Source organism: Dipodomys merriami, unplaced genomic scaffold (assembly GCF_024711535.1).
Source record: "Dipodomys merriami isolate MVZ:Mamm:240054 unplaced genomic scaffold, mDipMer1.0.p SCAF_7, whole genome shotgun sequence".
Lineage (NCBI taxonomy): Eukaryota > Metazoa > Chordata > Mammalia > Rodentia > Heteromyidae > Dipodomys > Dipodomys merriami.
In genome coordinates, this window is record NW_027206290.1 from 67,318,163 (window position 1) to 67,346,134 (window position 27,972).

The window sequence follows — 27,972 nt, forward strand, 5'->3', positions numbered from 1 at the left end:
AAAAATGCCCACAGTGACAGGTGGCAGTGCCATGGTACATTGGAGTACACAGACTACAGGCTGGGGACAGAGTGGAGAGCAAAGCAGGTGCCTCTACTGACTGGCAGGTTTCAATGAGATGGGGTGGACCCACGGGGTCCCCAGTTCATAATTCTTGGGGAAGTTTTTCCATCCTCTGTGTTTAGCAGATCTTTCACCCTCTTTCTCTTTGGCCCAGTGCTCATCACTGTTCAGCAGGCAAGGTTTTTCCCAAAGGCTTCTTTTCTAACCCCCACAACTGAATGATCACATGTATCCTACTAATCCTCCAACCCTCACTGCAGAGCAACACAGGACCTTGCCTCAATTCCATATTCCAGTTCCAGCTGGAGTCAACCTGGCTTTCAAATCCTGGTTTTGTCACATATTTGCTGTAACTAATCTCCCTGGTCCTCTTCTTTAATTTCCTCTTCTATAAAGAGGGGTGATGCTACCAATCTCATGAGGAATAAATGCAATACTTGCCAAGTGTTCAGCATGGCTCTCAAAAGTGTGTGCACATATACGGAATGCTTTTCATTGTGATTTTTATTGAGTTTGTGTTTAAGTTTCATGCCATTTCTCCCCATAATCTTCCTAGGATTTTTGAGAGAGCTTTCCTTAGTAACTATAAGAGGCAGATAGGTCCCTCTTATAAGGACCTATTGCCAGCATCTTCACAAAGATGGAAAATTCTGTTGCAGTGTCTAGATGGTTCTGCTTTAATATTTTATTTTATGGGTGGGGAGTGGGCTAGGGTTTGAACTCAAGGCGCCATGTTCTAGGTACGCATTCTGCCAATCGAGTCACTCCTTCGGTCCCCTCATGCTTGCTTTTCTCAGGCTAGTTTGTGTAAAATAACCATTCTAAATAACCAGGCTTCTCTGTATCCTTAGACTCCTCCCAGCTTCTCAGCTTTACCCTGAGAGGGGAGGTGTTGGAGTGACCCTTCTGCCAAGTCCAGGATAGGAGATTTCCCCAAAGCTTCTAGAGGTTCTTCACTTCTTCTGGGCTTGTGCTCTGGCCCGCTGAATCTTGTCAGCTGTAGCCCCGTCTGTGGCTCCAGTGCAGTGTGACAATACAAGGCTCAGTTCAGCCTCATTCCGGTGCTCAATGGCTACATCTGCAGCCTGAGCCACATCACTGTGGTTTGAGCAGGAGAGGAGATGGTGTTGGGGCTGCCCAAGAGCACCAACCTTGCTTCTTATCAACCCACTGGTTTAGCCACCTCATACCCATGGGGCCCTCACTTGACATACCCAAGAAGTAGTAATGCCTTGACCTTTTGTTCAGGACCCACACGGGAAGCATACTTCTTGGCCTCATATTTGTTGTGTTGTTTCATACAGATCTCCACAAAGGGCTTTGAAGGTGAAGGAAGGGAAGGGGAAAGAAAACAAAGCATAGCCCTCCCAGTTCTCCTTAACAAAATCCCAATGGATATGTTGGCTATAGATATTTTATATACTAAATAGTATATATAGTTCCCTCCCCATCTGCACAAGAATAGCTGTGATCAACATTAGCAAAGATTCGGGGCTGGGAAGTTGGCTCAGTGGTAGAGTGCTTGCCTCGCATGTATGAGGCCCTGGGTTTGATTCCTCAGCACCACATAAGCAAAAAAAAGCTGGAAGTGGCCCTGTGGCTCAAGTGGTAGAGTGCTACCCTTGAGCTGAAGAGCTGAGGGACAGCGCCCAGGCCCAGAGTTCAGCCCCATGACCAACAACAACAACAAAAAAGAACATTAGAAAAGATCCATTAGAGCCTTGAAACTAATTATTTTCACCCTTTACCACCATCTACAACAGGATACCCTCTCAGGTCCTATGTCTTCTCTTAAGGCTGTCATTATGAAACCTGAACTCTACTTCTCTATACCATCTGCCACAGGAAACAACCTGATATCCTCCCTGGATTCTCCCTCTCCTCTCTGTCCCTAACTTAAGCAGGACTTCCCTGCAGGCATATGGTGTCCTTATGGTCCTCCTCAGGGACAGCAGCTCATTCTCATACCCCTCAGCATCTGCTCAGGATCATTCTCCAGTGCACCCAGCACAGTGCATGGTGTATTCCCACATTCTCATGGACACAGGAAGTACTGGCTAAGGGCATGGGTCAGCCTAACAGGTAACATGAATGGGCCTTTCTGCCAGTCCCACTGCCTAACTCCTTGCCAAGGACTACCCTTACTGGTGGTAGGGGAGATGAGGGAAGATCTCACCAGGTAGCCAATGGGTGATTTCTTGCTCTTGGAAAACTTCTCTAGCTCCTCCCAGTCTTCCAAATCTGCCAAAGCAGTCAGCTTCAGCCACCAGAGTCTACAGGGAAGTTGGACTTGAACATATTGCATGCAGAAGAAACAGGCAGTTCTAGGACTAGACACAGCCCAGGCCCTCATCTACCTCTTATCAGGAATGCGGAAGTCACGTGCCAGCTGTTCTGCACGCTTATTGTGGCCACCAAGGATGAGAGTAGTGACAGTGTCATGCAGAGACAGGTCTAGGAACTGACCCCCCAGCTCATCTTCTAGACGCCGCTGTAGCCGTAGGAGCCGCATTTGATCCTCTGTGGCCTGGGGACCAAGACAAAGCATCCTGGGGATGAACAGGACAGGGAATAAAGTCCAAGAAGCTATGACAAAGGACCTTTAAAAAGCTGGCCAAACCTTAGCTGCAAACTCATTCTTGGCCTTGTAGAAGGCATCGGCTGCTGTCTGTAGGGCTGCTACTCGTCCCTCGATACGCTATAAAGACAGGGGTGGGTTAGGTCCACAATGCACAGGGCCCTGGTCCTCCCAACCCAGGTGAGTTTTCTCCCCAATCCTAGAGTTGCTGGGGTCAGCCTTATATGCAAAGGGACATCCCCTAGAGGGATGGGCTAGCTCCTCTGAGATCAGCATCTATACTGGCCTTAGGTCTTCTCAGACTCTCCCTCAATGATGATGACCAGATGGGGTGTGTACCAATATGGGTGTCTAGATTCCTAGAGAAGGAACCAGATAAGTAATCCTAGCCCACTATGACCCCAGACCTCTTCTGCAGCATAGCTGGCTCGGATGTGGAAGCTGCCCAACTCTTGGTGATTGTCATCCTGATTGTAAAGGTCCTTCAGCGTCTCCAGCTCCTGATGCTTACAGAACTAGGTAACAGACAATTAGTCAGCAAGGCCAACTCAAAAACCCAGGAGGCTCCATCCTCCCTGCCTACCACATACCTGTCGGTACAAACTCAGGGCCATGGGCTGATTCCGGAGGGTCATAAAAAAGTCTCCTCGGTTTAGCTCATTTTTCAGGTGCAGCAACACTGTGAAAACTGTAGGACAAGGTGAATACAGCTTCTAGACTGGGCCTGCTCGTGAAGGACCCCAGCCTAGCCCTCACCCAAACCTTGCTCACCCAGGTCTGTGTCCCCACTCTCAATTGCCTTGCTAAGTGCTAGTTTGCTCCTCTTCATCTTTAGGAGGAGGGGCACCTGCTCTCCTGAGCGTGGCTCATACTCCAGCAGCTGTGGGGTGGGGAGGAAGGCACAAAGGGAAAGAAAAAGCTGGTGTGAGAGCCTTGAGCATTCACATCAGAACACCTGGGGAGGGCTATATGCCCATACCTTGATGGCTAGCTCCGTGCGGCCACAGCCATAGGCCCTCGCAGCAATGTCAGAGTAGGAGACGCCAGGCGTATCCCCCAGCTTCTGATTAATGGCCCGTGCAACATCCTCATCTGACACATCCTTCTGCTGTACCTGTAAGGTGTGTTGGGGGGGTGTATAACAAAAAACTGGATCTCATGCCTCCCTCAACTAGAGTACCCTCAATCAGAACCCACCCTTCACTCCTATACTTTGTGTTTCCTACACCTCAGTAGGAACTGAAATTACCTCAGTGCCCCTGGACCTCACCCCACATCCTTGCCTTGTAGCAGGCCCAGTGAGCCAGTATCCTGCTCACACCCTGAACTTCAGGAAGGCGCAGATACTCGCATATCTGAATGGCCAACGGGTAAAGCCTCCGCAACACAAGCCTAGAAGAAAAGAACACAAGGGTGCAAGGGCAAGATGAGATGATAGAGGAAGAAGAGCGGCCCCAGCCTATCTATCAGGAGCAGTGACCTTAAGACCCCACCAAAGGCTGCAGTAGCCACCCATGTCTAGCTTGGCTCTAGTACCCCTGGGTTTGTTGTACCTGTCCAGAAGCACCTGGATGGTGAGCTGCTTATATCTTTATTTTCTTTGGTTAAGGATCCAGCTGTAAATAAAAGCCTATTTGCCAAGGCCAGGTACTGGCGGCTCACAAATGTAAGCCAAGTTACTCAAGAGGCCGAGATTTAAGTATGGGTTTGAAGCCAGCCCAGGCAGGAAAGTCCATAAGACTCATCTCCAATTAACCACCAAAAAATCCAGAAGTAGAGTTGTATTTCATGCACTAGCCTAGAGCACAAAAGCGCAAGAACAGTGCCTACGCCCTGACTGGAAGTGCCAGGAGTGGCACAAAAATAAAAAAATTTTAAAAAGCCTTTTTCCAAGGGTCTATCTGGGCATATCTCCAACCCTTTCTCCTGCCACCCCCTGCTTGTATGCCTTCTCCGCATGCATGGGGATACTGGCTATAGGTGAGAGGGATCCCAATGTGGTAGTCTCGAACAGCATTGAGTACACGCAGGTCCTGGCACATGTGCACAAAGCTGTCAGGTGGAAATCTGTCCAGGAAACACTTTCCAAAGGAGGCCGCCTGAGAAGAGCCAAAGGGTAATGGAAGAGAGCTTCCCATGCTACTCAGCCCACCCTTTCCAGGACTGCCTCCCTCAGAACTCCCTCCAGGACAACCCTGAGAAGACTTTTCTGCATGTCTGGCCGGTGTTCGTGTCCTGCAGCCTCAATGCACTGCTGCACAGCTTGGGTCAGCTGCCCCAGCTCCTGGATCTCCCGCAGGTACTCATCTGCCTTCTGACTCTCTTTCTGTGGAGGAAAGCCCAAAGACAGAACATCATGACAGGAGATATTCCACTTCTGGCCCCAAGTTTCTCTTAACTGGGCTGGTTTAGAGGGGCTGAACAGGCCAGAGATCAGGCCTCAATCCCATTTATTGGACCTGGGGTTCCCACAATTGCCATAGGGGAAAGAGGGTTCGACACCTCCAATAACAGTGCCAATTTGTGCCTGGCTGGGAAGAGAGGGGCCACTCTGTCCTTTTTCACCACCACATGTAAGATACTATTCCTGTCAGCCTACCAGCCCAGGCAGGTGTCTTGTCTAAACCCTTCTCTTGAGAGGTGGCACCTAAGTGTTCCTAAACTTGCCAAAAAAGAGACAAGGGGTTGAGCCAATCAGGGGAAAGGGAAGGAGAAGCTCTTGGGGCCTGGGAAGAAGCCCAGGAATCTACCTCATACTCCTTCTGGGCCTCCAATAGCAGCGCTCCAGGGGCCATTGAAGCAATTTTGAAGATCTCTTCACTGGCCACTGGGGGGAAGAAGTTAGTGAGTGAGAGCAAGAGACAAGAAAATTCCCAGTTCTGCCTCAACTTACTTTGGATCATAGTCCAGGAAAGTGGGGAGAGGTGAGGTGTCAGGCCAGGAGAAAGCATGGAGCCCTGCCCTGAGTTATGCAGTGCCCTTGTGGGGCCTTACCTGGCACTTCATGCAGGAATTCATGGGTGCTGCGGGAGAAGATTCGGACCCCATCAAGCTCAGGCACCAGGTAGGAGTCCTCATCTAGCACAAACCTAAGCAAAGTCAAGGCTCCCAAGGGTATCTAAAGATAGGGTGGGGCAGGTGACCCTTCTTTCCCTCTCTCATCCACACAAACAGCCATCTAAGGATACTGGATGCTTTCAGGAGCATCACCCACCACCATCAACCGCCTTTCCCAGGCCACTACAACAGCCTTCTCCTTGCTGCGAGGACGACTGCACCTGTGGGCAACACAACACATGTCTGAGATTTTTACAGGATAGCAGGCCTATAGCCATGTCTCCCACATCACTATTTGTATCTCTTTGCCATGGATAGCTCTGAACATTCTTATATACCCCTTATTCCATCCCTCTAGCTATATGCTGACCTGACTGCTTCCCCTTCAACCAGTGCTGCCAGCTCCTGAGAGTAGCCCTCAGTGGACAATTGTTTTCTTTCTTTTCTTTTTTTTTTTTTTTTGTCGGTCGTGGGGCTTGAACTCTGGGCCTGGGCACTGTCCCTCAGCTCTTCAGCTCAAGGTGAGTGCTCTACCACTTGAGCCATAGAGCCACTTTGGCTTTTTCTGTTTATGTGGTGCTGAGGAATCAAACCCAGGGCATAATGCATGCGAGACAAGCACTCTACCACTGAGCCACTTTCCCAAACCCAACAATAGTTTTCTTTAAGTGCATAGAGAAGGGGAGATCCAAGCCCCGCTTAGCTTTGCCAATTTAGCAAAATATCCCAGAAATTAAGGCTATATCCCAGCCCCACCTCCAAAGAACTCTCCTACCCTCACCAGACCATTTGCTTCGGAGGTGCCCGGATATTGCAGTTGAATTCACACAGCTTCTCCTGAAAGGGTGCAAATATGTCATAGCTTCATCCAGCAGACACCAGTCTGGTTGAAAAGCCGCTTGCTACCAATATATTTTCCCTGAACAAGGCATGGTATCCCTTGTTGTCCTAGTATCATACCTTGAGTGATGCTGTCCCCATCCAGATGTAGCCTGTGTCTGTGAAGAGGGCCAGATGTCGGTAGGTGAAGGAAACAGCCATCTGCAGGAAGCTGCTTACTCCTGGGGGTAGGCCAGGGGGGGTCTGGAGCACAGAAGGAGAGGATACCAGACAGACTGACTTCTCAGAGCCAGAGAGACTAGCTCAGAGAACACGAGACAGATTGATTTCCCTTTGCTTCTCCCAGCCCTTTATTTGTTCCACTCCTCACCACTGCAGAGCAGGCTCCATGGTCCAGGAGATAAAGATCCGGCCCCACAGCCAAAAGAATGTGTGCCACTCGATCTTGGCACAGTGTAGTCCAGCAAGAAGGTGCACTTTGCAGACCTTCAACCAGGAGAGGGGACAGTCTCAATGACTGGACCCCTTCGCTTCTGCCTCTGCTGGTCCCATAGGCTAAAGGCATATCAGTCATATTGAATGGTTATCTGAGGTGGGTAAGGGCTCACCTGGCACTTCTGGCATCCGGCGGAGTTTAAGGTCACCCACATTGGAACTCAAGGTAAAACGATGAGCTCCTGTAAGGATGGCTACCCCAGAACCAAACTCTGTGTGAAAGATCCGGGCATCTAGAACCCGATTTTGGAGTACCTCCTGGAGAAAAGGGTCATGGGTTGAGCATTCCACTGACTCATAAACTCCACCCTCCTTCTCCATCCCCCTTGGGCCCCTACATTGCCCATGCTAAAGTGTCTCCGGAAGTCACCATGAAGTCCATAAACAAGTACTGCACCATCTTCCTGCACACAGAGCAGTTCCTCTTCAGCTGACCAGCCTAGGGACACCACAGGTCCACTCTTCCACTACAGAGTAGAGAAGTTCCTGAGGTTATCCATGGGATTAGAAAGCACTACTCAGCACCTAGTCCCAGAGAGTCTGGGGTGCTCACCAGCAGGCTGGCCAGAGGCATGCCAGAAGCAGAGTAGATCTCAAGTATTGGTCTCACACTGGCAGTTTTCTCTTTCCTCCAAGGGTTCCTCAGTAGCGCTGTAATTCAAGAAGACATTTTTCCTCTAGATCTATATATCTCACATGGGGCAGGCCTCACCCTGACACCCAGAATTAAAAGCACCCCAGCAAAGTGAATTGGCAGAAAACAATCTGACAGCAAATCTCCAAGAGTCAAGAGCCTGGGTCCCAGAGCATGTAGTGTTGGAAAACAACATACCAATGGGGCCCCCATAGGGCGCAGCAGCTACCAGGCAGTCCCTGAGTTCCTCCTTCAGATCCCAGTCCATGCTGTACAGTTCATATTTCCTGTCCACACAGAAATGAGCAGATTAACTTCTTCATGAATCTGCATCCAGGGGGTCTCAGAGGAATTCCTAAAGCTTCCATCTATCTTCCACAAGGCAGTAGAAGAGTCTCCCCACCCCAGAAGTGGAGACAAGGATGATGATAAATAGAAACTGACCACATGCTGGCCTAGGGATAGCAGCAAAGAATCAGAGGGTGTTGGCAGGGAAGGATGTGGCTTTTGAGGCAAGTGTCCAAGATTGGCAAGAGCTCCTCAGACAGGCAGGCTGTGTGGCCAATATCCAAAGCACACACTGAGATAGAAGTAGGGTAAGGTGGCTGGTCCAGCTGGTATTAGTAGGAAATAAGAACTCTGGAAAAGGTCTCTCAAGGTAGGAAGACCTTCTTATACTTCTGGTTCTTAACAATGAATGGCGTTAGGCACTTTCAACCCTGGGGTCTACATATGCTTACTGATTGAGTTTTAGAGGCTCTAAGCTACCAGTGCCTGAAAGACATCCGAGAGAAATATTTCAGTGAGATGGGACTGGGGTGAGAGATGCAATTAGTGTTAAAAGGAGATAATGAAATCACAAGCAGGCATGGGATACAACATGCCTACAATCCAAAATATAAATAAACCTTTAAGATAGAATAAACCTGATGAAGATTCTTATAAAACTGCAGCAAAGACAACTTAAAATGCACAAAAATTCGGATAAAAATTTCCCCCAAACATTCTTTTTTTTTTTTTTTTTTTTTGTCGGTCATGGGGCTTAAATCAGCTTGGGCGCTATCCCTGTGCTCTTCAGCTCAAGGCGAGTGCTCTACAACTTGAGCTACAGCGCCACTTCTGGTTTTCTGGTGGTTAATTAGAGATAACAGTCTCACGGACTTTTCTGTCGGGCTGGCTTTGAACCATGATCCTCAGATCTCAGCCCCTTCAGTAGCTAGGATTACAGGCATGAGCCACCAGTGCCCAGCTAGCTATCTACTTTTTGATAAAAGAGCCAAAACACTTGTGAAAGGGGAGCATGTTCAACAACTGGTGCTAGGTAACGGGGTATTCACATAAAAGAGGCTAAAACTTCAACCCTATCTCTCAAAAATCAACTCCAAATGTATTTTTTAAAAATTTAAGTATAACTTTGGAAATTCTGAAACTATAAGAGAACATAGGGAAAAATCTGGAAGGTATAGGCACAGGTAATTATTTTTCTGAATAGGGCATCAATTGCCCAGAAAATAAGAGCAAGCATGGACAAATGGGACCACATCAGATTAAATGGTTTCTGCAAAAGAAACAGTTACTAGAACTGAGAGATAACTCATAGAATGGGAGAAAGAAAATTCTTTGTGCCTGACACTAGTGGTGCATGCCTATAATCCTAGTTATTCAGAAAGCTGAGATTTGAGGATCACAATTTGAAGCCAGATAGGGCAGGAAAGTCTGTGAGACTCTTATCTCTAATTAACCACCAAAAAGCTAGAGGTAGAACTGTGGCTTAAGCCTGAGGACCAGAACAAAAAAAAAAAAAAGTGGGGGATGGGGGGAGGCGGCGCCAAGGCTCAGGAATAGAGCACTTGTCTATCTAATGGCAAGGCTATGGGTTCAAACCTCAATTACCATCTCTCCCCAAACTCTAGTATTTTTGAGAAGTGGAATAATGAGTACTCATACATATTAAGGAAAGCATAAATTGGTCCAGTCATTATAGAAAAAAATGAAACACTGTCTTTTAACTGTGTAGATCCTTTGACTTAGTTCAAACTGGAAAACTCCTTATGTCCACCAAAACAGGACTAGTTAAATAAACTATGGCCATTCTGGAAAATGTTCTGAGCCTATTAACATGATTCTGTAGGTACTGACACAAAATGTTCTCTATGATATCTTAAGTGAAACAAGTAGATTGTAGCTTGGCATGAACCATATGAGACTATGCAATAAAAAAAACTGAACATACATTTTTTGATGAGCATGTTAACATATAATTACACATGTATGTAAATATACAGAGAAATGTATGGAGGCTTCCCCATGAAGCTAAAGACGGTGGGTACCTTTGGGAAGGGTGGTGGATGAGGAGACATCTAGTATTGTATCTTTATAGTATATACTTTTGTATGTAGTATAAAAATGTGGACAGTTACTAAAATCACTGGGTAAAAAAACAAATAAGAAAATAGATTCACACAGACCCACATGTTAGTTATCAACTGATTGTTATTCAGCTCCAAATTCACCCTTCAGTATGGAGTCTATGATAATGACAGTCCTTCAAGCCTTTCTCCTGAATGTGGAATGTGAGGCTAAACTTTCTCAGCAGAGGGTGCTGGGAGAATAAAGGATGAGGACCTGACCCAGCAGTAGCTGTCATCCAGCAAGAAGGGTGTGAAGGCACTTGGTTGGTGCAAGCCCCAGTCATGCACCTGGAAAACACTGCCAGATCAATTTCTGCTGACTCTCTGGACAACACAGGACTTCAGGCTTCCTGCCCACACCAAGCAATCAATTCCTCTGTATACCAAGATGCCTGGCCCTTAGCTGCACCACCTGCATCCTAGCATGCTTGCTTTACATACTTACTCCCTTTACACATAACTAGTCACTGGGTGTGGCTTGCCTTATAGACATTTTCCAGGCCTTTACCTGCATACCTACACTTGCTGCAAGTCCATACCCCAGCAGCCATGGAAGCTTGCACGCATCCCCTGTCTCCTGCACTCTAGAGGGTGGTATTTTGCTTGTTCAATACTATGCATCAGCTATGGCCCAGGCAAATCAGTGAACTTTTCTCCATCTAGTAGACTGCAATTTTATTTTCTTCAACAGGGTCTGAACCTCAGTCTGGGAAGAGATTACCCTTCCAAGTTGCCATTCCTTGAGTTGTCTTTTTCAGGTAAGGTTTTCTTATAACTTAAACTTTTAAATCACAACTTAGTAATTTTTAAAATTAACTTTCCAAGTATAAGTCTCCTTACTGATTGGACTCAGACAGACAGACTATCAGGAAGTAGATCACTAAATACTGGGCATTTCCTTTGTATATTGTATTCTTTATCACCCCGTGGATGGAATATTACTATTTCTTTCAGAAAGTCTTCTCTACTTCTGCCTCCCTCCCCCTCATCTCATCTATTAAATATTCTCTTAGGTTATATATTCTTGTATCCTCATAGTGACTATGATCAAATGCTGCTATGATACAGCTGCCTTACCTGCTAGCCATAAGCCAGACTGAGTACATGTCTGCTCTACATATAGACACAGCCTGGCAAAGGTTGGATCAAGTTCACTAATGGGATTAACTCAAGTTGCATTTTTAGAATAAAAATGACTAGAGTTCCAAAACAACTATCCATCATTTCTTTTCCATACCTTCCCAAACTCAAATGAGTTCCCTAGAATACCACCACCAATGTAATAGAATCCTGTCCTGCAAATAGGACTCAAAATGCATGTAGCCCACCTGTTTTCATTCACTCACTTACTAGAACATAGATTAGATCCTAGCTTTATACACATAGGCACAAAGCTACATACCTGCCCTTAAAGCATTTTCACTTTGATGGAGAAACTAGTATGTGCTCCTGTATTTCCTATTTTCAAAAGAACCCTATACTTGAGCACAAAATCTAAAACTAGAGTCTACCACTTACCAGCTATGGAACCTAGTCATTATAACCCGGTTTATCTGCCTCGGCTTCTCATTAGGAAGATGAGGTTAATCATAATGCCTCCTACCTAATTGGGTTTTAAGGTTTAAGCAAGTTAACAAAGTACTTGGCACAGTGTCCAGTAGGTAAGAAAGTCTCAGTACATTAACAATTTAGACCATAAATATCCTCCATAGCAAAGCTTAGACTCCTAATTTTTCTGCTGTATACCACAGCTAAGGGAAGGTTAGCTACTCAGATCCAGGTCTATGAACTCCACATCCTTTTAGAGCTTTCTTCGTGGGGCTGGCAAGGTGGTTCAGTGGTAGAGTGCTTGCCTTGCATGCATGAGGCCTTGGGTTTGATTCCTCAGCACCACATGAGCAGAAAAAGCTGGGAGTGGCGCTGTAGCTCAAGTGGTAGAGCACTAGTCTTGAGCTGAAGAACTGAGGGACAATGCCCAGGCCCAGAGTTCAGGCCCCACGACTGACCAAAAAAAAAAACCCCAAAACCAAATTTCTTTGTGAATCCACAAAACTTTTATTTGGTAAATAGGAATTATGTGGTAATAAGGTCAATTGTCTTCAGTACTCTTTGACTTGCAAGTCTGGAGAGGCAACAAGTCTTTCCAAATTAAATGCAAAGGCTGGGAATAAGGCTTAGTGCTAAGAGTGCTTGCCTAGCATGCATTAAGCCCTGGGTTCGATTTCTCAGTCCCACATAAACAGAAAAAGCTGCAAATGGCGCTGTTGCTCAAGTGGTAGAGCACTAGCCTTGGAGCAAAAGAAGCTCAGGGACAATGCCCAGGGCCTGAGTTCAAGCCCCAGGACTGGCAAAAAACAACAACAAAAAAAGTAAATGCAAGTTAATATTTCTTAAAGTGTGTCAACTCTGGGTCTGGATGCTGTCCTTTAGCTCTTCAGCTCAATGCTAGTGCCCTACCACTTAAGCCACAGCACCACTTCTAACTTTTTTCTGTTTATGTGGTGCTGAGGAATTGAACCCAGGGCCTCATGCATGCAAGGCAAGCACTCTACCACTGAACCAACTTACCAGCCCCCTAGCTAATATTTTTTACAGTGTGTCAACTAGCTGGTTTATAAATACTTAATGATATGGTTACCTTTGTCAGCTGATATATTTTCCTTTCTAAAGTGAAATTATTGGTATATCCTACTGATTTTCAACTAAATTATTGCATACTATAAGACATATTCCTGAGGGAATTACAAATGAACAAATGTAACAGAGCTCTAAAAACTACCACATGCAGCCGGGTGCTGGTGGCTCACACCTGTAATCCTAGTTACTCAGGAGGCAAAGATTGGAGGATCGAGGTTCAAAGCCAGCCCATGCTGAAAAGTCTGTGAGACTCTTTTTTTTTTTTTTTTGTCCATTGTGGGGCCTGAACTCTGGGCCTGGGTGCTGTCCCTCAGCTCTTCAGCTCAAGGCTAATGCTCTACCACTTGAGTCACAACGCCACTTCCAGTTTTTTCTGCTTATGTGGTGCTGAGGAATCAAACCCAGGGCCTCATGCATGCAATGCAAGCACTTTACCACTGAGCCACCTTCCCAGCCCTCTGTGAGACTCTTATCTCCAATTAACCACCAGAAAACCAAAAGTGGCGCTGTGGCTCAAATGGCAGAGCCCTCACTTTGAGCTGAAGAGCTAAGGGACAGTGCCCAGGCTGAATTCAAGCCCCACAGCCCAAAACAAAAACAAAACAAACAAACAAAAAATGAAGAACAAAAATAAACCCAAAACAAACAAAAGCAAAAACAAAACAACTCCCTCCCCCACCAAACCCTACCATAGGCATTGGCTATCTAGGAAATACATTACACCGTGAATCAAAAAATTAATTTAAAAATATGCATAAGTGAATTAGAATAGTAGATAGTTTCATTAGCAAAAAAGGGATTTTTTTTCCTACTGAAATAGGATTCAAACTGTCTTTGCGATCTGTAGGTGATTCCTTAAAATCACTAGCTACTCAGGAGTCTGAGATCTGAAGATCACTGCTCAAAGAGCCAGACATGGAAGGAAAGAATGTGAGAGACTCTTCAATTAACAACCAAAAAAAAGAAAGAAAGAAAAAAAGGCTGGAAGTGGAGCTGTGGCTCAAGTAGTAGAGTGCTAGCATTGAGCAAAAAAACAAACAAACAAAAAAAACGCAAGGACAGCACAGCAACCAAGCCCTGATTCCAAAATAAACAAATAAATAAAAAATATCAAGTAGTATACACGTTTCTAAATATGCATTGTTGATAAATGCAAGATACGTGCCCTCAGAAACTCAGTTTAGCAGAAGAATCCCATATAAATACTGCTCTACTGTGCCGCACACAACGGACTAGTGCTGGGTCTTGTAAAGCCCAAAAGATTCAATTGGAGGAAAGACCAAGCCAGGTTCTGGAGACAACATTTAAACTAAGTCCTGAAGGAGTGATAAAGAGGGAAATGGTAGTGTGCACAGAAGGCACTGCAGGTCTGGGCAAACGTGGAAAGCCATCAACTGTCGAGCACTTGAAATCCTTGCCAATTCTCTACAACTGTAACATAACATTTGGGTAAGGGCAGCAAATGAGGTGGGCGAGACAAATAGGATGTATAAAGAGACGTTCTACAAGCAATATGTAGCGTCTCATTCAAAGGGAAGTCACTATAAAGAAGTTTGGTCAGCGTAACGCTGTGATTCGCTTAAGACTTCTGGACTCTTCAACTCCCATGAGAGGGTTGCAGTTACCCAGGGGTCCTCACTCGAGCTGCCCCGAGATTCTCCCAGCCTTGGTCATCACAGTCACCCCGCCCGCCGGGCGATTCCGCCCCCCTCCGAGCGCCCCTGTGGTCTGACTTCAGCTGTACTTTCCGGCAGAAGACTGGGCACTGGCTGTCACTGAGGGCGGCCTCCCCCAACGTGATCTGAGCATCCTTCCGGAAGCTGGCAGACCAAGGCTTCGGGGTGGTCACCGCACTTGCCTCAATTTCCTTCTCTGAAGCAGGGGGAAGGCCCCTAGGAGGCCCAGTGCTAAGTGACCGACTCGCAGGAAGACCGGCCGCGGGGCGGACCCCGGAATCTGCAGTGACAGGGGCGAGCACCGCCGGCTCCGCCGGGAGACTCGAACCGGCGGACAAGGGGGGTAAGCCGGGCCGTGGGCGGGAAGACAGGACGGCTCACCGGTAAAAGGCAGAGTCCCCGAGTGGGTTCCAGTTCGCTGTGTAGCAATCCATGGCTGTTGCCGACAGCGGCGAGACAGCGCTGAGGGGAACCGCCACCTAGTGCAGGCTCCAGGCCGGCACTTCCGCTTCCGCCCGTCTGGGTCACGTGGCGAGGCCGCCCCTGCAGCCATCACGACTGTGGGCAGCCGCACTCTGTGGTTGCCGTGCCCCCGCCCGTGCCCGGGCTTTGCGCCCGCGCGGGTGGGCCTGGCCCTAATTCCTACCCACTACGGCGGCCGACATTGCGGCCTTCTAGTTCCCTCCGGCGTTGGGGGTCGTGAGGGGCGGGACATGGGTGACCGGAAGTGGGAGCCGTGAGCATCGCCGCCTGGGGCGCCGAGGCCTGAGGCGCCGTCGGTGCCTCCGTGACGCACGCATGGAGAGCACTGGGCGTTGGGCTGCGCACCGACGGCTAGCCGGGGCGTATAGGCTCTGCGGGGCTGGGGCTTTGCAGAACCGACTGCCCTCCCGGGGTACGGGAACATGAGGCTTGACCACGAGCCCTCCGCGGGCCAGGCGCGCGTAGCGCGGGCCTGCCCAGCTCGCCGGTGAATTGCGCGGAGCCCCGGGACTCGGTAATTGGCGCGAGAGGGCGCGCGCGCATGCGCGGGGCGGTGGCGGGCACGTGGCGGGGCGCAGGGCGGTGCCGCGCGGGAAGCGCCACAGTGCCCTGGAGGGCCTGCGGGCCGGGCGACCCCTGGCCTTCTGAGTCTAGTGTGCCCGAGGCTGACGTCGCCATGGGCCCTGTACTGCGCTGGCTACCCCCTCCCTGTAGCTCTGAGCAACCTGGGAGGGGCTGATGCGAGTCTCATTTATCCCAGGGCGGGCCCTGGGGCCGACCTGCTCGGAGCCGAGCCGCTTAGTAGCTTCTCCCTGCAGCCCGTGGTTGTCGGTGGCGGCATGGTCTTCTGTCTGGAAAACGAGGTGCCGCACCGCCCGCTGCGAAGCGCCATGGTCCACTTCCAAGCCTCGGAAGTCCAGCAGCTGCTACACAACAAGTTCGTGGTCATCTTGGGGGACTCCAGTGAGTGCCCCCTCGAGGATGACACTTCCCAGTCCCACACCTGTGCTCCATGTTTGCATCTCAGACCTGTCTACTCCCTACTTTATTTTAGCCCACTAAATTTTTCCCTTTTATTCCCTATGCACCTTCCACAGGTGTCCCGGCAGATGTAACTTGGGTGCTTTTTAGTCTATCTTTACTTAGTTACCATCTTTCTTGCTTCCTTACAGTCCTCCATAATTTTCCTAAATGGAGTTATGGATTGTGTTGTGTCTCCTGGGTGTCCTGGTCATCTTAACTATGCCAAGGACACAGCTAAATGGCACAAAGTCTGTCAAGGCTTTTAACCCTCACCAGAACTCCTCCGGGCTGATGTTGGGCAGCCCAGCCCAGGGAAGACAGGCTGCCTGGACTTGGGATGAGCTGGGATGGGGTGAGGGCTGCTTCAGCCTTGGGATCTCTGTCTCCCTGCAGTCCAGAGAGCTGTATATAAGGACCTGGTGCTTCTGCTCCAGAAAGACTCACTGCTTACAGTTGCCCAGTTGAAAGCCAAGGTGAGGGAAGGTCGGCAGCCATGCCAGTGGTGGGCGGGTGCAGACCCTGGCCTGGCAAGGTCCACCTCCCTGGCATGGGTCTGACTAGCTGGGTGGGGGTGGGTGGGTAGGGGGAGCTAAGCTTTGAACAGGACCAGCTGGTGGCTGGGGGCCAGCTAGGTGAGCTGCACAACGGGACACAGTACCGTGAGGTCCGCCAGTTCTGCTCGGGTTCTGGCCACCACCTTGTACGCTTCTACTTCCTCACCCGCGTTTACTCCGAGTACCTTGAGGATATCCTGGAGGAGCTGACATACGGGCCTGCCCCGGACCTGGTGATCATCAACTCCTGCCTCTGGGATCTCTCCAGGTTGGGATGGGGAAAAGGGAAATACTGCTTGGAGGTGGAGGTATGGCTCCACCTCTGTGCTCTTGCCCACCCTATGTGTTTCTTAACAGGTATGGCCGCTACTCAATGGAGAGCTACAGAGAGAACCTAAAACGAGTATTTGTGCGCATGGACCAAGTGTTGCCAGATTCCTGTCTACTGGTGTGGAACATGGCAATGCCCCTGGGGGAGCGTGTCACTGGGGGTTTCCTTCTTCCAGAGGCAAGTGATTGGGGCCCTTCTGGTCAAAGGATGGGGCTGTTAGTTGGTAGGGCGTCCTCTTAGAGGCCGCACTTTCTCAATCAGCTCCAGCCTCTGGCCGGCTCTCTGCGTCGTGATGTGGTTGAAGGGAACTTCTACAGCGCTACCCTAGCTGGGGATCACTGCTTTGATGTCCTGGACCTCCACTTTCATTTCCGACATGCAGTTCGGCACCGTCATCGAGATGGTGTTCACTGGGACCAGCACGCACACCGCCACCTTTCACACCTGCTTCTGGCCCACGTAGCCGATGCATGGGGTGTGGAACTACCCAGGCGAGACTATCCCCCTGGTGAGCCCTGCCACAGAGGGGACGGGTAGCCATGCAGGTAGGGTCCTCAGAGGATAAGGCTCAGGAAAGGAATGGAACAGAGATTCATGGAGAGTAAGGATCCCTTCAATTGTTATTGTTCCTGAGTGCTCCTTTCTGGTTCCCTGGTGCACTGCAGCAACATTTTAGTTCCAGATTTTCAGTTCTTTACAGTCTAACATGTAATCCCTTCTGTGTACACTAATGTGTTTATGCCAACATTGATTATATAAGACAGGGTATCAAAAGTTAAAAATAAGGTTATTTCTAGCTAGACATGGGTATAAGAGATAGGAAAACAGAAACAGGAAAGGTCCATGCAGTGTGGCAGAGGCAAGAAAGCCTATGGGTTGGGCTTGGGGTAGTGCATGGTCAGATGAAAAGGTGATATTACATGATGTAACCTCTGGGGTTCTTGAGAGAAGGTTGGTCTTGTGGTGATGGACTTAGTAGACAACATGCCATAGGCTCTTCAGCTCAGCCTAGTGCAGCTCTCCTCTGGCCTTATCTGTGGTCATTGCTGGGAACTTCTGCTTATCTTGGAGGCATTTCTTCCATCGGATCTCAGCTGTGATATCCTCTGCTGCTGAACATTTGTTTCTTTGTTAACCTCCCAGCTCTTGCCTGCTCATAAAGGTACATCATGGCTGGTTATTTACCTATCTACTCCTCTGCATCATTTCCCCAAAGGGCAAGCTTCCTACCTCACTCATTAACCGCTTACCCCCTCCATTCCATTGTCTGCCACAGTTGCTCTGTACATAGCGTCAGGAATACAGTGTTTGTTGCATTCAAAACACAAATCATCTTAATGCTGTTTATTGTAGCACTGGAGAGTGTAGGGAGCAGAGGCCAGAAATAGCATAGAGGCAGATCTCTAGGCTTACTGACTAGGAGTTGGAGCACCAGGAAGGTGAATTAGAACTTAGATTTTAAAAAGGTTCAATTTATTTGATGTTTAGTTGAGAGAATTGTTCCCCAGTAAAGAAAGGGAAGTTCTAAAGGCTTAAGGTTAGTTTATACTGGCTCCCGCTTTCTGAATTGAACTTAGGAGCTATGGAAATGAAGAACAGCAAAGGAACAGTTGATCTGGAGTAGGAGGATGAATTGGTGCATTTGATTAGGGCCAATGTGAGAACAGTAGACTTGCGATGCGTGGTACCTAGCAGAAATAGAGGGAAAGGCAAGAATTGTGAACTGTGAAGGAGAAAACAGAACAGTGTTCATGCCTTGCATTGACAGGGAAGAGTGATGATGGGGAAACAAGGAGATGGGGTAGAGGCACTTTGGGAGAGGTTGGAGTTTTTTTTAGCTATACCAGGTAGCTGTCAGGAAGAAAGGACTTTGTTACATTTGTGAGCAGTTACTTTTAGTAGGAAAAAATGTTGAAGGCATGGGGTCAAAAAGAAGTGAGTGATTGATGAGGGGATGGAAATGGGGAAAATGTTCCTTGTGATAGCTTAAGAACAAGTTAAAGATACAGGGACTGAGAAAGCAAAGGAAGTAGGCTTGGGAGGGTTGCATAAGTTTAGAACACAGGTAGCTGAGAGAGGAGTAAAGAAGGGGGGCATACCTTGAGCTTGGTCTAGAATGGAAGAGAATGAGGAAACCTGGGTAAAGAATGAGGAAAATCAGGTTGCTCTGACTGGTGGCCTTATTCTCGAAGAGATTGGAATAGAGTTCTGAAAGTATGAGTAGCCAGAGTTCAGGGCAAGCTGGCTTCCTAAGCCTACCTAAAACAATCATCCCATTCCTAGACCCATGGATTGAGGACTGGTCAAAGACGGATCATCCATTCCAGGGAAGCCATAGGCAGCCCCCAGACTTCGGGGAACAGCTGGCCTTGCCCCCACCCTCTCCTTTGCCCCCTCCTATATCTTTTCCCTACCCCCTTCCTCAGCCCTCGCCACCTCCCTTGTTCCCACCTCTTCCCCAAGATGCCTCATTTATCCCGGGCCAGCCCTTCCCACCTCATGAATTCTTCAATTATAATTCAACGGAGGACTTCTCGATGCCATCCAACTTAGGTAGGTGCCTCTGCAGCCTCCCCTCATACCCCCAACCTCCCCTTGCATGTTCCCCAGCCTTGCCTCCTGGGCCCAGACAGTCAGAGAGGAGTTGGGTATCCCTGTACCTCCAGGATTGGGTTTGTTACAGCAGACTCATTACTTCTCACGGTTTCCCACTCTGGAGGTAGGAGAGGCAGTATACCCAATTTGTAGATGGAGAAGCAAAAGCCCGAGAAACCCTGAAGAAGTAGAGCTGCTTGTGGGCAGAGCTGTGCTCATTCTGGTCAAAGCCCAACTCTGATAATAACTGGTTCTTTTGTAGGATGTGGCCCTGGAGTGAACTTTGTGCCTGGCCCCCTGCCACCTCCAGTCTCTGGCCCTGTCTCCCATGGTCAGCAGCGGAGCCCTGTGGTCGTCCGGGGGATGTCACGCTGTGTTCCCAACAGCCCCTACCATGTGCCAAGGATGGGGGGACCTTGTAGACAGCGGCTCAGACACTCAGACAGACTGATCCACACATACAAACTAGACAGACGGGGACATGCCCATTCGGGAACATGGCCTGGGTAGAGTGGGTGTTGGGCTTGCGGTTGGGTGTGCCAGTGACTCTTCAAGGCCTGCCTAACACCCTAGGTGCTGGGATAGGATGTCTGCTATGCCTGACATTGATCTTGTCCATTGCTGTCACCAATAAAGGCATGGAAGGACAGAGTGACATATTCCTGTGTAAGGGAGTGGGTCTCCCAAAACCATGAACAAGAGTTGGGGAGGTTGCTTCTGAGCTTTTCCCATCTTTGGCCTTTGGACCCCACTATTTAGATTTTTTTTTTTTTTTTTTTTTGGTCAGTCATGGGCTTGAACTCTGGACCTGGGTGCTGTCCCTCAGCTCTTCAGCTCAAGACAAGCACTCTACCACTTGAGCCACAGCACCACTTTCAGTTTTCTGGTGGTTTATTGGAGATAAGAGTCTTATAGCTTTTCCTGTCCAGGCTGGCTTTGAACTGCAATCCTCAGATCTCATCCTCCTGAGTAGCTAGGATTACAGGCGTGAGCCACCAGCACCTGGCTTTAGAAATAATTGACTGTGCTCCTCTAACATTCATTTGTACTTTCACTAGGACACATATACTTAAATACCCCAGAGGGTGGCCAGCCTGATATCAGCAGCTCTTTGGAAATGGACAATAGTCCCAGGCTGAGTTAAAATTTGTTCTGGGGGGAGGTTGAGACAGTCTCATTTTTTAGCCCAGACTGGTCTTGATCTCACTGAATTTTTGATGTTCCTACCTCAGCATTCTGGGTGCTTGCATGTATGTGCCACCAGGGCTGGAAAAACTATCAGTATTTTGTATGGAATTTTAGATCCAGCTAATTCTCATTTATATCTCTTAGTTGCATGTAGTCTCTTCATCTACCCCAAAGGTTAAAAAGACAAGTAACTTATATGATTTTTTGGCACATTGCAGTCATTCTGTAGGTGGTTGGAAGTAAACAATGAAGCTCCTACATCCAAGTAGAAGATCAATCACAACCTATTTACTTGATATAATGTGAAGTGGGAACAAAGCAAACACTGACCAACTTCTTTGGTGGTGATGGGGGAAAAAATTCACTGAAGGTGAGAAGGCTGTGCTGAACTCCATGTTAATCAACAGCAGAGAGGGTTCAGGATCTTGGCTTTGACAATTGGCCTTGACCCTGGATTTCTGGCCCTACAAAGAACACCGGCGATAAATGTGGGTTGAAAAATGAGGAACAGTGGGGGATAGAACAAGGTAGTAGGTTCAGGAGTGATGTAGTGACAAAAAAAATGTAAGTTAACACAAAGATCTATTAAATAATCTTGAAGTAGAATGGGTGGAAAAGCATGGCAGAATTCTCAACATTTCTATAATTGTAAATGAAACCTTGAAAGAAAGCATGAACATCTCACCTTCAAAGAAATGCCACATCAGGTGTCAGTCATGGATAGCAATCTGCTAGACCAAATGCAAATGAAAGGACCTGGTTAACACTTGCTGGAGCATAGAAAGGGTACAGACAGTGTAAGTCAGTAAAGACCTTCAGAGCAGCCAAGAGATTATAAAAGTGACAGCACAGTACCTGAAGAAAAATTGCCTTTCGCTGGCATGAAGAAGAAATGGAAAGGGATATTTAAAAAAATAGATAGCTTTTTTGGTTTTTTAGGGATTAAAGGTTTGATCGTTACATAAAAATTAATTTTTCCCCTTTTCATTAACGGAAAGAATCCAGCCTTGAAACAGCCTTCTTCAGCTGCATCCAGTTTACCTAGTCCCTTGTCATTACTTTATGCATTTCCTTCTCAAAACCTTGTTTTTCTATCCAGACACTTTGTCACCTCTTGACTCTAGGGTTTCCTTCTTGCTGAAGAAATAAACAAGAACAAAAAACAGCACCTGGAGTTACTTTCAGGAAAACAGCAACACAGCTCACCCAGCCTCCCTAGACTTCTCTCTCCCTTGCCAGCTTGTTCTTCAAGAATTCCCCACTACCTTTCCTATAGAACCTTAATAAGGCTTTCTTCCTTGTTTCTTCCACTCTTTCCTGATTCTCAATTGTTTCAGCAATCTGGAAACTTTTTTTTTTCTTCTACACTGGGGCTTGAACTCAGTGCTTAAGCACTGTCTGAGCTTTTTTGCCCAAGGCTAGTGCTTTACCACTTAAACCACAGCTCTATTTACATCTTTTTGGTTGTTAATTGGACATGGGAGTCCTGCGGACTTTCCTGTCCTGGCTGGCGTGGATGCTCAGATTTCAGCCTCCCAAGTAGTTAGGACTATGGGCCTGTGCCACCAGCATCCAGCCTGGAGACTGTTTAATGACCTCAATATCTTCTCTCTTCTTCCTCCATACTTCTAATTTCCATTCCACTTTGCTGTGAGGCTTACATCACCTACTTCCATGTACCAACCATTTTCTCTTTCTTTCTTTCTACATCACCTACTTCCATGTATCAACCATTTTCTTTCTTTCTTTCTTTCTTTCTTTCTTTCTTTCTTTCTTTCTTTCTTTCTTTCTTTCTTTCTTTCTCTCTTTCTTTCTTTCTTTCTTTCTTTCTTTTGTCAGTCGTGGGGCTTGAACTCTGGGCCTGACTGCTGTCCCTCAGCTCAAGGCTAGCACTCTACCACTTGAGCTACAGCACCACTTCCAGTATTCTGGTGGTTTATTAGAGATAAGAGTTTCACGGACTTTCCTGCCCAGGCTGGCTTTGAACCTAGATCCTCAGATCTCAGCCTCCAAAGTAGCTAGGATTACAGGCGTGAGCCACTGGTGTCCGGCTCTTTTTTTTGTTGTTGTTCACATCCCTTTAAAATTTATTGAGAGACTGGGAATGTGGCTTAGAGGTAGAGGCCTTGCCTAGTATGTATGAAACCCTGGGTTTGATTCCTCAGTACCATATGAATAGAAAAAGCTGGAGGTGGCGCTGTGGCTCTAGTGGTAGACACTAGCCTTGAGCATAGAGAGGTTCAGCGACAGAGCTCAGGCCCTGAGTTCAAGCCCCAGCACAGGCAAAAAATAAAATAAAATTTATTGAAGTAGCTTAATCTGGTTAGGTTTGAAGGAGAAATTTTAGTGTTTGTTTGTTATAATACACATAATACAAAACAAAGATTGATTTCTCTTACAGATTCTGTGCAGCCATGATAGGGAAATAAGAGGTTTAAAAATAGCTTTATATAGATCATCATTTACATTTAAATAATTTCCCGGGCTTTGCTTTGAGATGCAAAAATGATGAAAATCTTAGGTTGCCCTGAGTATGTGGACCAACAGCTGGCTACTTAGGCAAACCAGAACTCAGACTTTATTGTCCAAAAAGTGCTCATAGCTGACCACTGGGAAATCATTTACTAAGAAAATCTCTGTAACTCCCTCCAATAAGATAATAGTTTTGATCTCTCTCTCTCTCTCTCTCTCTCTCTCTCTCTCTCTCTCTCTCTCTCTCTCTCTCCCTCTCTCTCTCTCTCTCTCTCTCTCTCTCTCTCTCTCTCCCTCTCTCTCTCTCTCTCTCTCTGCTTAGATAGGATCCCACTGGCACAGGCTAGCTCTGAATTTGTGGTCCTCACAGCTCAGCCTCTTTGAATGCTGGGACAGTATGTGTGTGTGTGTGAGTAGGGTTTGAACTCAACTTTGTGCTTCACTAGGCTGACACTCTACCACTTGGGCCATGCCCCTGTCATTTTTGCTTTATCTTTAGGAATAGAGTTATTTGCCTTTACACTCTACCTCCTTGAACCTCAAATCCTATTATTGTTTCCCAAGTAGCTGTAGTGCCAGATTTGTACTGCTGTGCTCAGCTTTTTTGTTTGTTTGTTTGTTTGGGTTGTGATGGGATCTTCTATGCTTTTTTGCTGAGGCTAGCCTTTAAGCACAAGCCTCCTGATCTTTGCCCCCTGAGTAGCTAGGGTTATAGGTGTTAGACACTTGTGTTGGGTTCAGTCTCCTTTTTTAAAGAGTCAATCCTAGGCTGGAGGCATAACTCCAGCAATAGAGTAACTGCCTACCTCAAGCATGGGATTCTGAGTTCAACCTCCAGTTCAAACCCCAGCCCCCCCCATAAAAATGGATCCAGTATCCTATATTTTTGCCATATCAAGACGTTCTAAAAGGTATAGAGTTCATGAACACTTCAGCTGAGATGTCAGCCTTTTTTTTTCCTGCCTTTACCTTTGATGGGGAAAATATTCTTTTGAGAAAAGTATAATGGATTCCCCCCCAAAAGAAACATTTAATGTACTGCAAATTTCCCAACAAAAGTGGATACTTTGCCTTTTGTTCCATTATCCAGTTCCTTGAATAAATTGTTCAGTTCTGTGTTGAAATACATCTAGACATGAATTGGTGAAAATATAATAATAAACTCTTATCACAAGGAAACAAACTATTCTTTTTTTAAAAGCCTGCTTTATTAAAATGTAATTGACATGTATATTTCATCTACACACACACACACACACATATATGAAACTCACAATCAAGTTTTGCCTCTGTAATTTCCCCACTTCATCCCTTCCCACAACTTCCTCATGTCTCCTCCATTTGTCCCCAATCATTTATAATGATCTATTTTCTATATAGATCAATTTGCATTTTTAATATAGAGCCAGGCACTGTAGGTTCACACCTGTAATCCTACCTACTCAGGAGTTGAGATCTGAAGATGTGTTTCAAAGCCAGCCTGGGCAGAAAAGTTTGTGAGACTCTTGCCAATTAATGCCAAAAAGCTGACAGTGGAATTGTGGCTGAAGTGGTAGAGTACCAGCCTTGAGAAAGAAAACAAAAGCTATAGTGCTTAGGCCTCGAGTTCAAATTCTACACACAAAATATAATTTTAGGGCTGGGAATGTGACTTATGATAGAGTGCTTGCCTTGCTTGCACTGGGTTCAATTCCACAGTACCACATAAACAGGAAAGGCTGGAAGTGGTGCTGTGGTTCAAGTGGTAGAGTGCTAGCCCTGAGCAAAAGAAGCTCAGGGACAGTGGCCAAGCCCTGAGTTGAAGCCCCAGGACTGGCAAATAATAATAATTTTATATAAATGGAATTCAGTAGATATTATTCTTGAACTGGCTTTTTCATTCATCCTAATGAGTGGAATTTACAAATCATTCCAAGTATTAGATTGGTGGGGCTGGGAAGGTGGCTTAGTGGTAGAGCGCTTGCCTTGCATGCCTGAGGCCCTGGGTTCGATTCCTCAGCACCACATAAACAAAAAAGGAAAAAAGCCGGAAGTGGCGCTGTGCCTCAAGTGGTAGAGCGCTAGCCTTGAGCTGAAGAGCTGAGGGACAGCGCCCAGGCCCAGAGTTCAGGCCCCACGACCAGTTTCCCCCCCCGCCCCTCAAGTGTTAGATTGTGTGTGGCACTGTGTACTTGTCAAACATTTAAAGTGAAAGCAAAGGAGAACACATCAGTCTAAAAGATATCACCAGAAGAGAGCATCTTCCTATGTGGTCCTCAGCTTATTGAACTATTTGTCTTAGCCACTTGATTTAAAACTTTTAAGCTTCCACAACTAAAAATTGTGTGGATTGCTATAGGTTTTTGAAAATTAACTTTTATTCAGTTACAAACTTTTTCCACCTGGAGCCAGTGGTTGGTTCATGCCTATAACCCTAGCTACTCAGGAGGCTGAGATCTGAGGATTGTGGTTCGAGGCCAGCCTGGGCAGAAAAGGCCACTTGATACTCATCTTCAAGTAACCACTCAAAAAACAGAAGTGGCACTCTTATCTCAAGTGGTAGAGCACTAACATTGATCACAAAGAGGCTCAGGGACACTGTGCAGGCCCTGAGTTCAAATCCCACAACAACAACAACAAAATCTCTTTTCCATACTTAGTTTCCTAACAATATTGATCATGAATAGATGCCCAAACATAAAAATTACTTTTTGTGTATCTGAGGACTAATTTGTCATTCTGCTTCGTTGTATTTACACAATGAATTACATATTTGTTTCCTTTACCAAATTACTTCTATGTTTCCACGTTAAGATACTCATATTTCTGGGAAGAAAGTATCCTGATTCTCATTAACGTATAATATACATACATTTTACATGCAAATAAAAACACATAGTATATGACTTACTGAATTTTCACGTGTCCATGTAACCACCACCCAGCTTTAAGATACAGAAATTTTCCATCATCTCAGGAAGTTCTCTATGCCCCTTCTTAGTACCTCCCCTCCCCCGAAGGTAACCGCTACTCCCATCTCTATCACATGAATTTACTGTTTTTGAAACCATGTAACAAAATCACATGAAATGCACTCCTGTCTGGCTTCTTTCCAGTTTACTTCTATGAGGTTTATCCATGACATTGCATCATTTGGTAATTTGTTATCTCTTACCTAGTATACAGCATTCCCTTAGATGTAAAGAATACAATGTATACATTCTGTTGATGGGCATTTGAATTGTTTTCAGATTTTGTCTATTATGAATAAAGCATCTGAATGTTTTTGCTCAAGTCTTTAGGTGGATAGATGTACTTGTTTCTCTTGCAGTGGAATTGTTAGGTTATCAAATATGTAAATGCTGAACTCTAGTAAATGCTACTCATTGGTCTTCAAAGTGGATATACCAATTTGCACTCATTTTACACTGTCCCCCCCTCCCACCCGCCTGTCTATTTAACTTGGAGTTTCTGCTCTCTCCTGATTTCATCAGTCTTGCTATTTGCATTTCTGTTTCTCATTTTCACTTTTGTTTGAGTAATTTCTGAGAAAAGGAGGAAATACCAAGTTTATCATCTTCAAACAGCACAAACTACTTATTAAACCAAGAAAGCAAATTTAGATCACATTCAAAAAGTAACTAACAACCACATTATCACTAAATTTTTAATGTGATCTTTCTAGTAGAGATAGAAAGGGGATTTGACAAAATTCAGTATCCATTCCATTCCATTGCTTTCCAAACAGTAGAAATAGAAGGAAAAAAGGAAATAGTCTCAACTTGATAGAAGGCATCCATGTAAAACTTCCAGCTGACATCATACTTAACAAAGATAAAAACCAAATACTTTACCCCTGAGATTAGAAACACATATGTTCATCTTCACCATTTCTATTCAATGTTTCACTTACAGGAGGCCTAGCTGCTGCAGTAACATGAGAAATATAAATTAAAGAGACAAAGGTGAAGGTTTCCAACTTTGGTTGGCAGACAACAGGATTGCCTGTTGGAAATTATTTTTTAAAAAGCTACTAGCACTAAAAATGAATGTAACAAAGTAGTTAAATATACCTCTGTAGTCATGGTTGTAAGACAAAGAGAGTATACAAAAGTCAATTGTGTTTATTTGTATCTAAAATGAACAATATGAATCGACATTTAAAGGGTGGCATGTGTAGTTCAAGTAGTTGAGCACCTGACTAGCAAGTTTGAAGCCCTGAGTTCAAATCCCAATACCTCAAAAATGCCATTTACAATAACAGCAAAGTATGAAGCATTTTAAAAGATCTATTTGTTAGTGCCTATGAAATATTGCTGAGAGAAATTAAAGAAGACTAAGTAAGTGGAGAGGCATACCTTGCCCAAGGGATTAGATATAGACCAGACTGTATTGCCAAGGTCTCAGGACCCCCCACAAGAAGACCACCGAGTCAGATTCTACAGCTGTTTTATTTAAATGGGCTGCAGCTCGGGCCTCGTCCTACACTCCGACACAGCGGAGCCTAGGAGGAGAGCCCCGAGCTCAGGATTTGTAGGTCTTATATAGGCACACACTCAACCAGGTGTTTTGATTATCACCACGTGTTGTTTTGCTAGACAGAAACAAGCAACATGTGGTGGTCACTGCCTCAAACTTTAACCTTTCACAGACATGTTATCAGTTTTTTCCAAATTGATCTATAACATTTAGATCTATACAAAAATCTCAACAATTTTATAGGAATTAACAAGCTGATTCTAAAATAATAGAGCAACATGAAAGATTTAGGATAACTGTGAAAGGTAATACCGCTGTACTATACAACCCTTAATAAATTATATTATTATTTTTTGCCAGTCCTAGGGCTTGAACTCAGGGCCTGGGCATTGTCCCTGAGCTTTTTTTCTCAAGGCTAGCACTCTACCACTTGAGCCACAGCACCACCTCCAGCCTTTTCTGTTTATGTGGTACTGA

General features: G+C 46.2%; 2 protein-coding genes across 3 annotated transcripts; one reads left to right on the top strand and one right to left on the bottom strand.

Annotated features, from left to right (window-relative positions):
- Positions 1-549: 549 nt before the first annotated feature.
- On the bottom strand, positions 550-14,905 carry Vps16 (VPS16 core subunit of CORVET and HOPS complexes). Its single transcript, XM_070006899.1, has 24 exons — positions 14,773-14,905; positions 7,866-7,954; positions 7,587-7,684; positions 7,372-7,500; positions 7,147-7,291; positions 6,909-7,024; positions 6,659-6,781; positions 6,480-6,535; positions 5,830-5,919; positions 5,636-5,730; positions 5,392-5,468; positions 4,836-4,967; positions 4,613-4,740; positions 4,195-4,230; positions 3,925-4,033; positions 3,621-3,755; positions 3,413-3,521; positions 3,232-3,329; positions 3,049-3,156; positions 2,684-2,761; positions 2,421-2,590; positions 2,240-2,336; positions 1,278-1,381; positions 550-1,161 (listed from the first exon to the last, which is right to left on the bottom strand). The coding sequence occupies exons 1-24, from the start codon at positions 14,823-14,825 to the stop codon at positions 1,017-1,019; spliced, it is 2,520 nt and encodes an 839-aa protein (XP_069863000.1). The 5' UTR covers positions 14,826-14,905; the 3' UTR covers positions 550-1,016.
- Positions 14,522-20,048, top strand: Pced1a (PC-esterase domain containing 1A). Of its 2 annotated transcripts, none has more exons than XM_070006898.1 (8): positions 14,522-14,734; positions 15,693-15,837; positions 16,291-16,370; positions 16,481-16,719; positions 16,809-16,959; positions 17,044-17,290; positions 19,066-19,335; positions 19,640-20,048. In XM_070006898.1, the coding sequence occupies exons 2-8, from the start codon at positions 15,714-15,716 to the stop codon at positions 19,885-19,887; spliced, it is 1,359 nt and encodes a 452-aa protein (XP_069862999.1). In that variant the 5' UTR covers positions 14,522-14,734; positions 15,693-15,713; the 3' UTR covers positions 19,888-20,048. The 2 variants fall into 2 exon arrangements, with proteins under 2 accessions (XP_069862999.1, XP_069862998.1); XM_070006897.1 differs by lacking the exon at positions 14,522-14,734 and adding an exon at positions 14,945-15,388.
- Positions 20,049-27,972: the final 7,924 nt, after the last annotated feature.

Excerpts from the sequence above, each read along its gene's own strand:
- Vps16 (XM_070006899.1), bottom strand. The coding sequence starts at position 14,825 with ATGGATTGCTACACAGCGAACTGGAACCCACTCGGGGACTCTGCCTTT. Across the intron at positions 4,034-4,194 it reads ATCCAGGTGCTTCTGGACAG|GCTTGTGTTGCGGAGGCTTT; the intron begins GTACAACAAACC and ends CTTTTCTTCTAG. Across the intron at positions 1,162-1,277 it reads AAGGCATTACTACTTCTTGG|TGATGTGGCTCAGGCTGCAG; the intron begins GTATGTCAAGTG and ends CTCAAACCACAG.
- Pced1a (XM_070006898.1), top strand. The coding sequence starts at position 15,714 with ATGGTCTTCTGTCTGGAAAACGAGGTGCCGCACCGCCCGCTGCGAAGC. Across the intron at positions 15,838-16,290 it reads GGTCATCTTGGGGGACTCCA|TCCAGAGAGCTGTATATAAG; the intron begins GTGAGTGCCCCC and ends GTCTCCCTGCAG. Across the intron at positions 16,371-16,480 it reads TTGCCCAGTTGAAAGCCAAG|GGGGAGCTAAGCTTTGAACA; the intron begins GTGAGGGAAGGT and ends GTGGGTGGGTAG.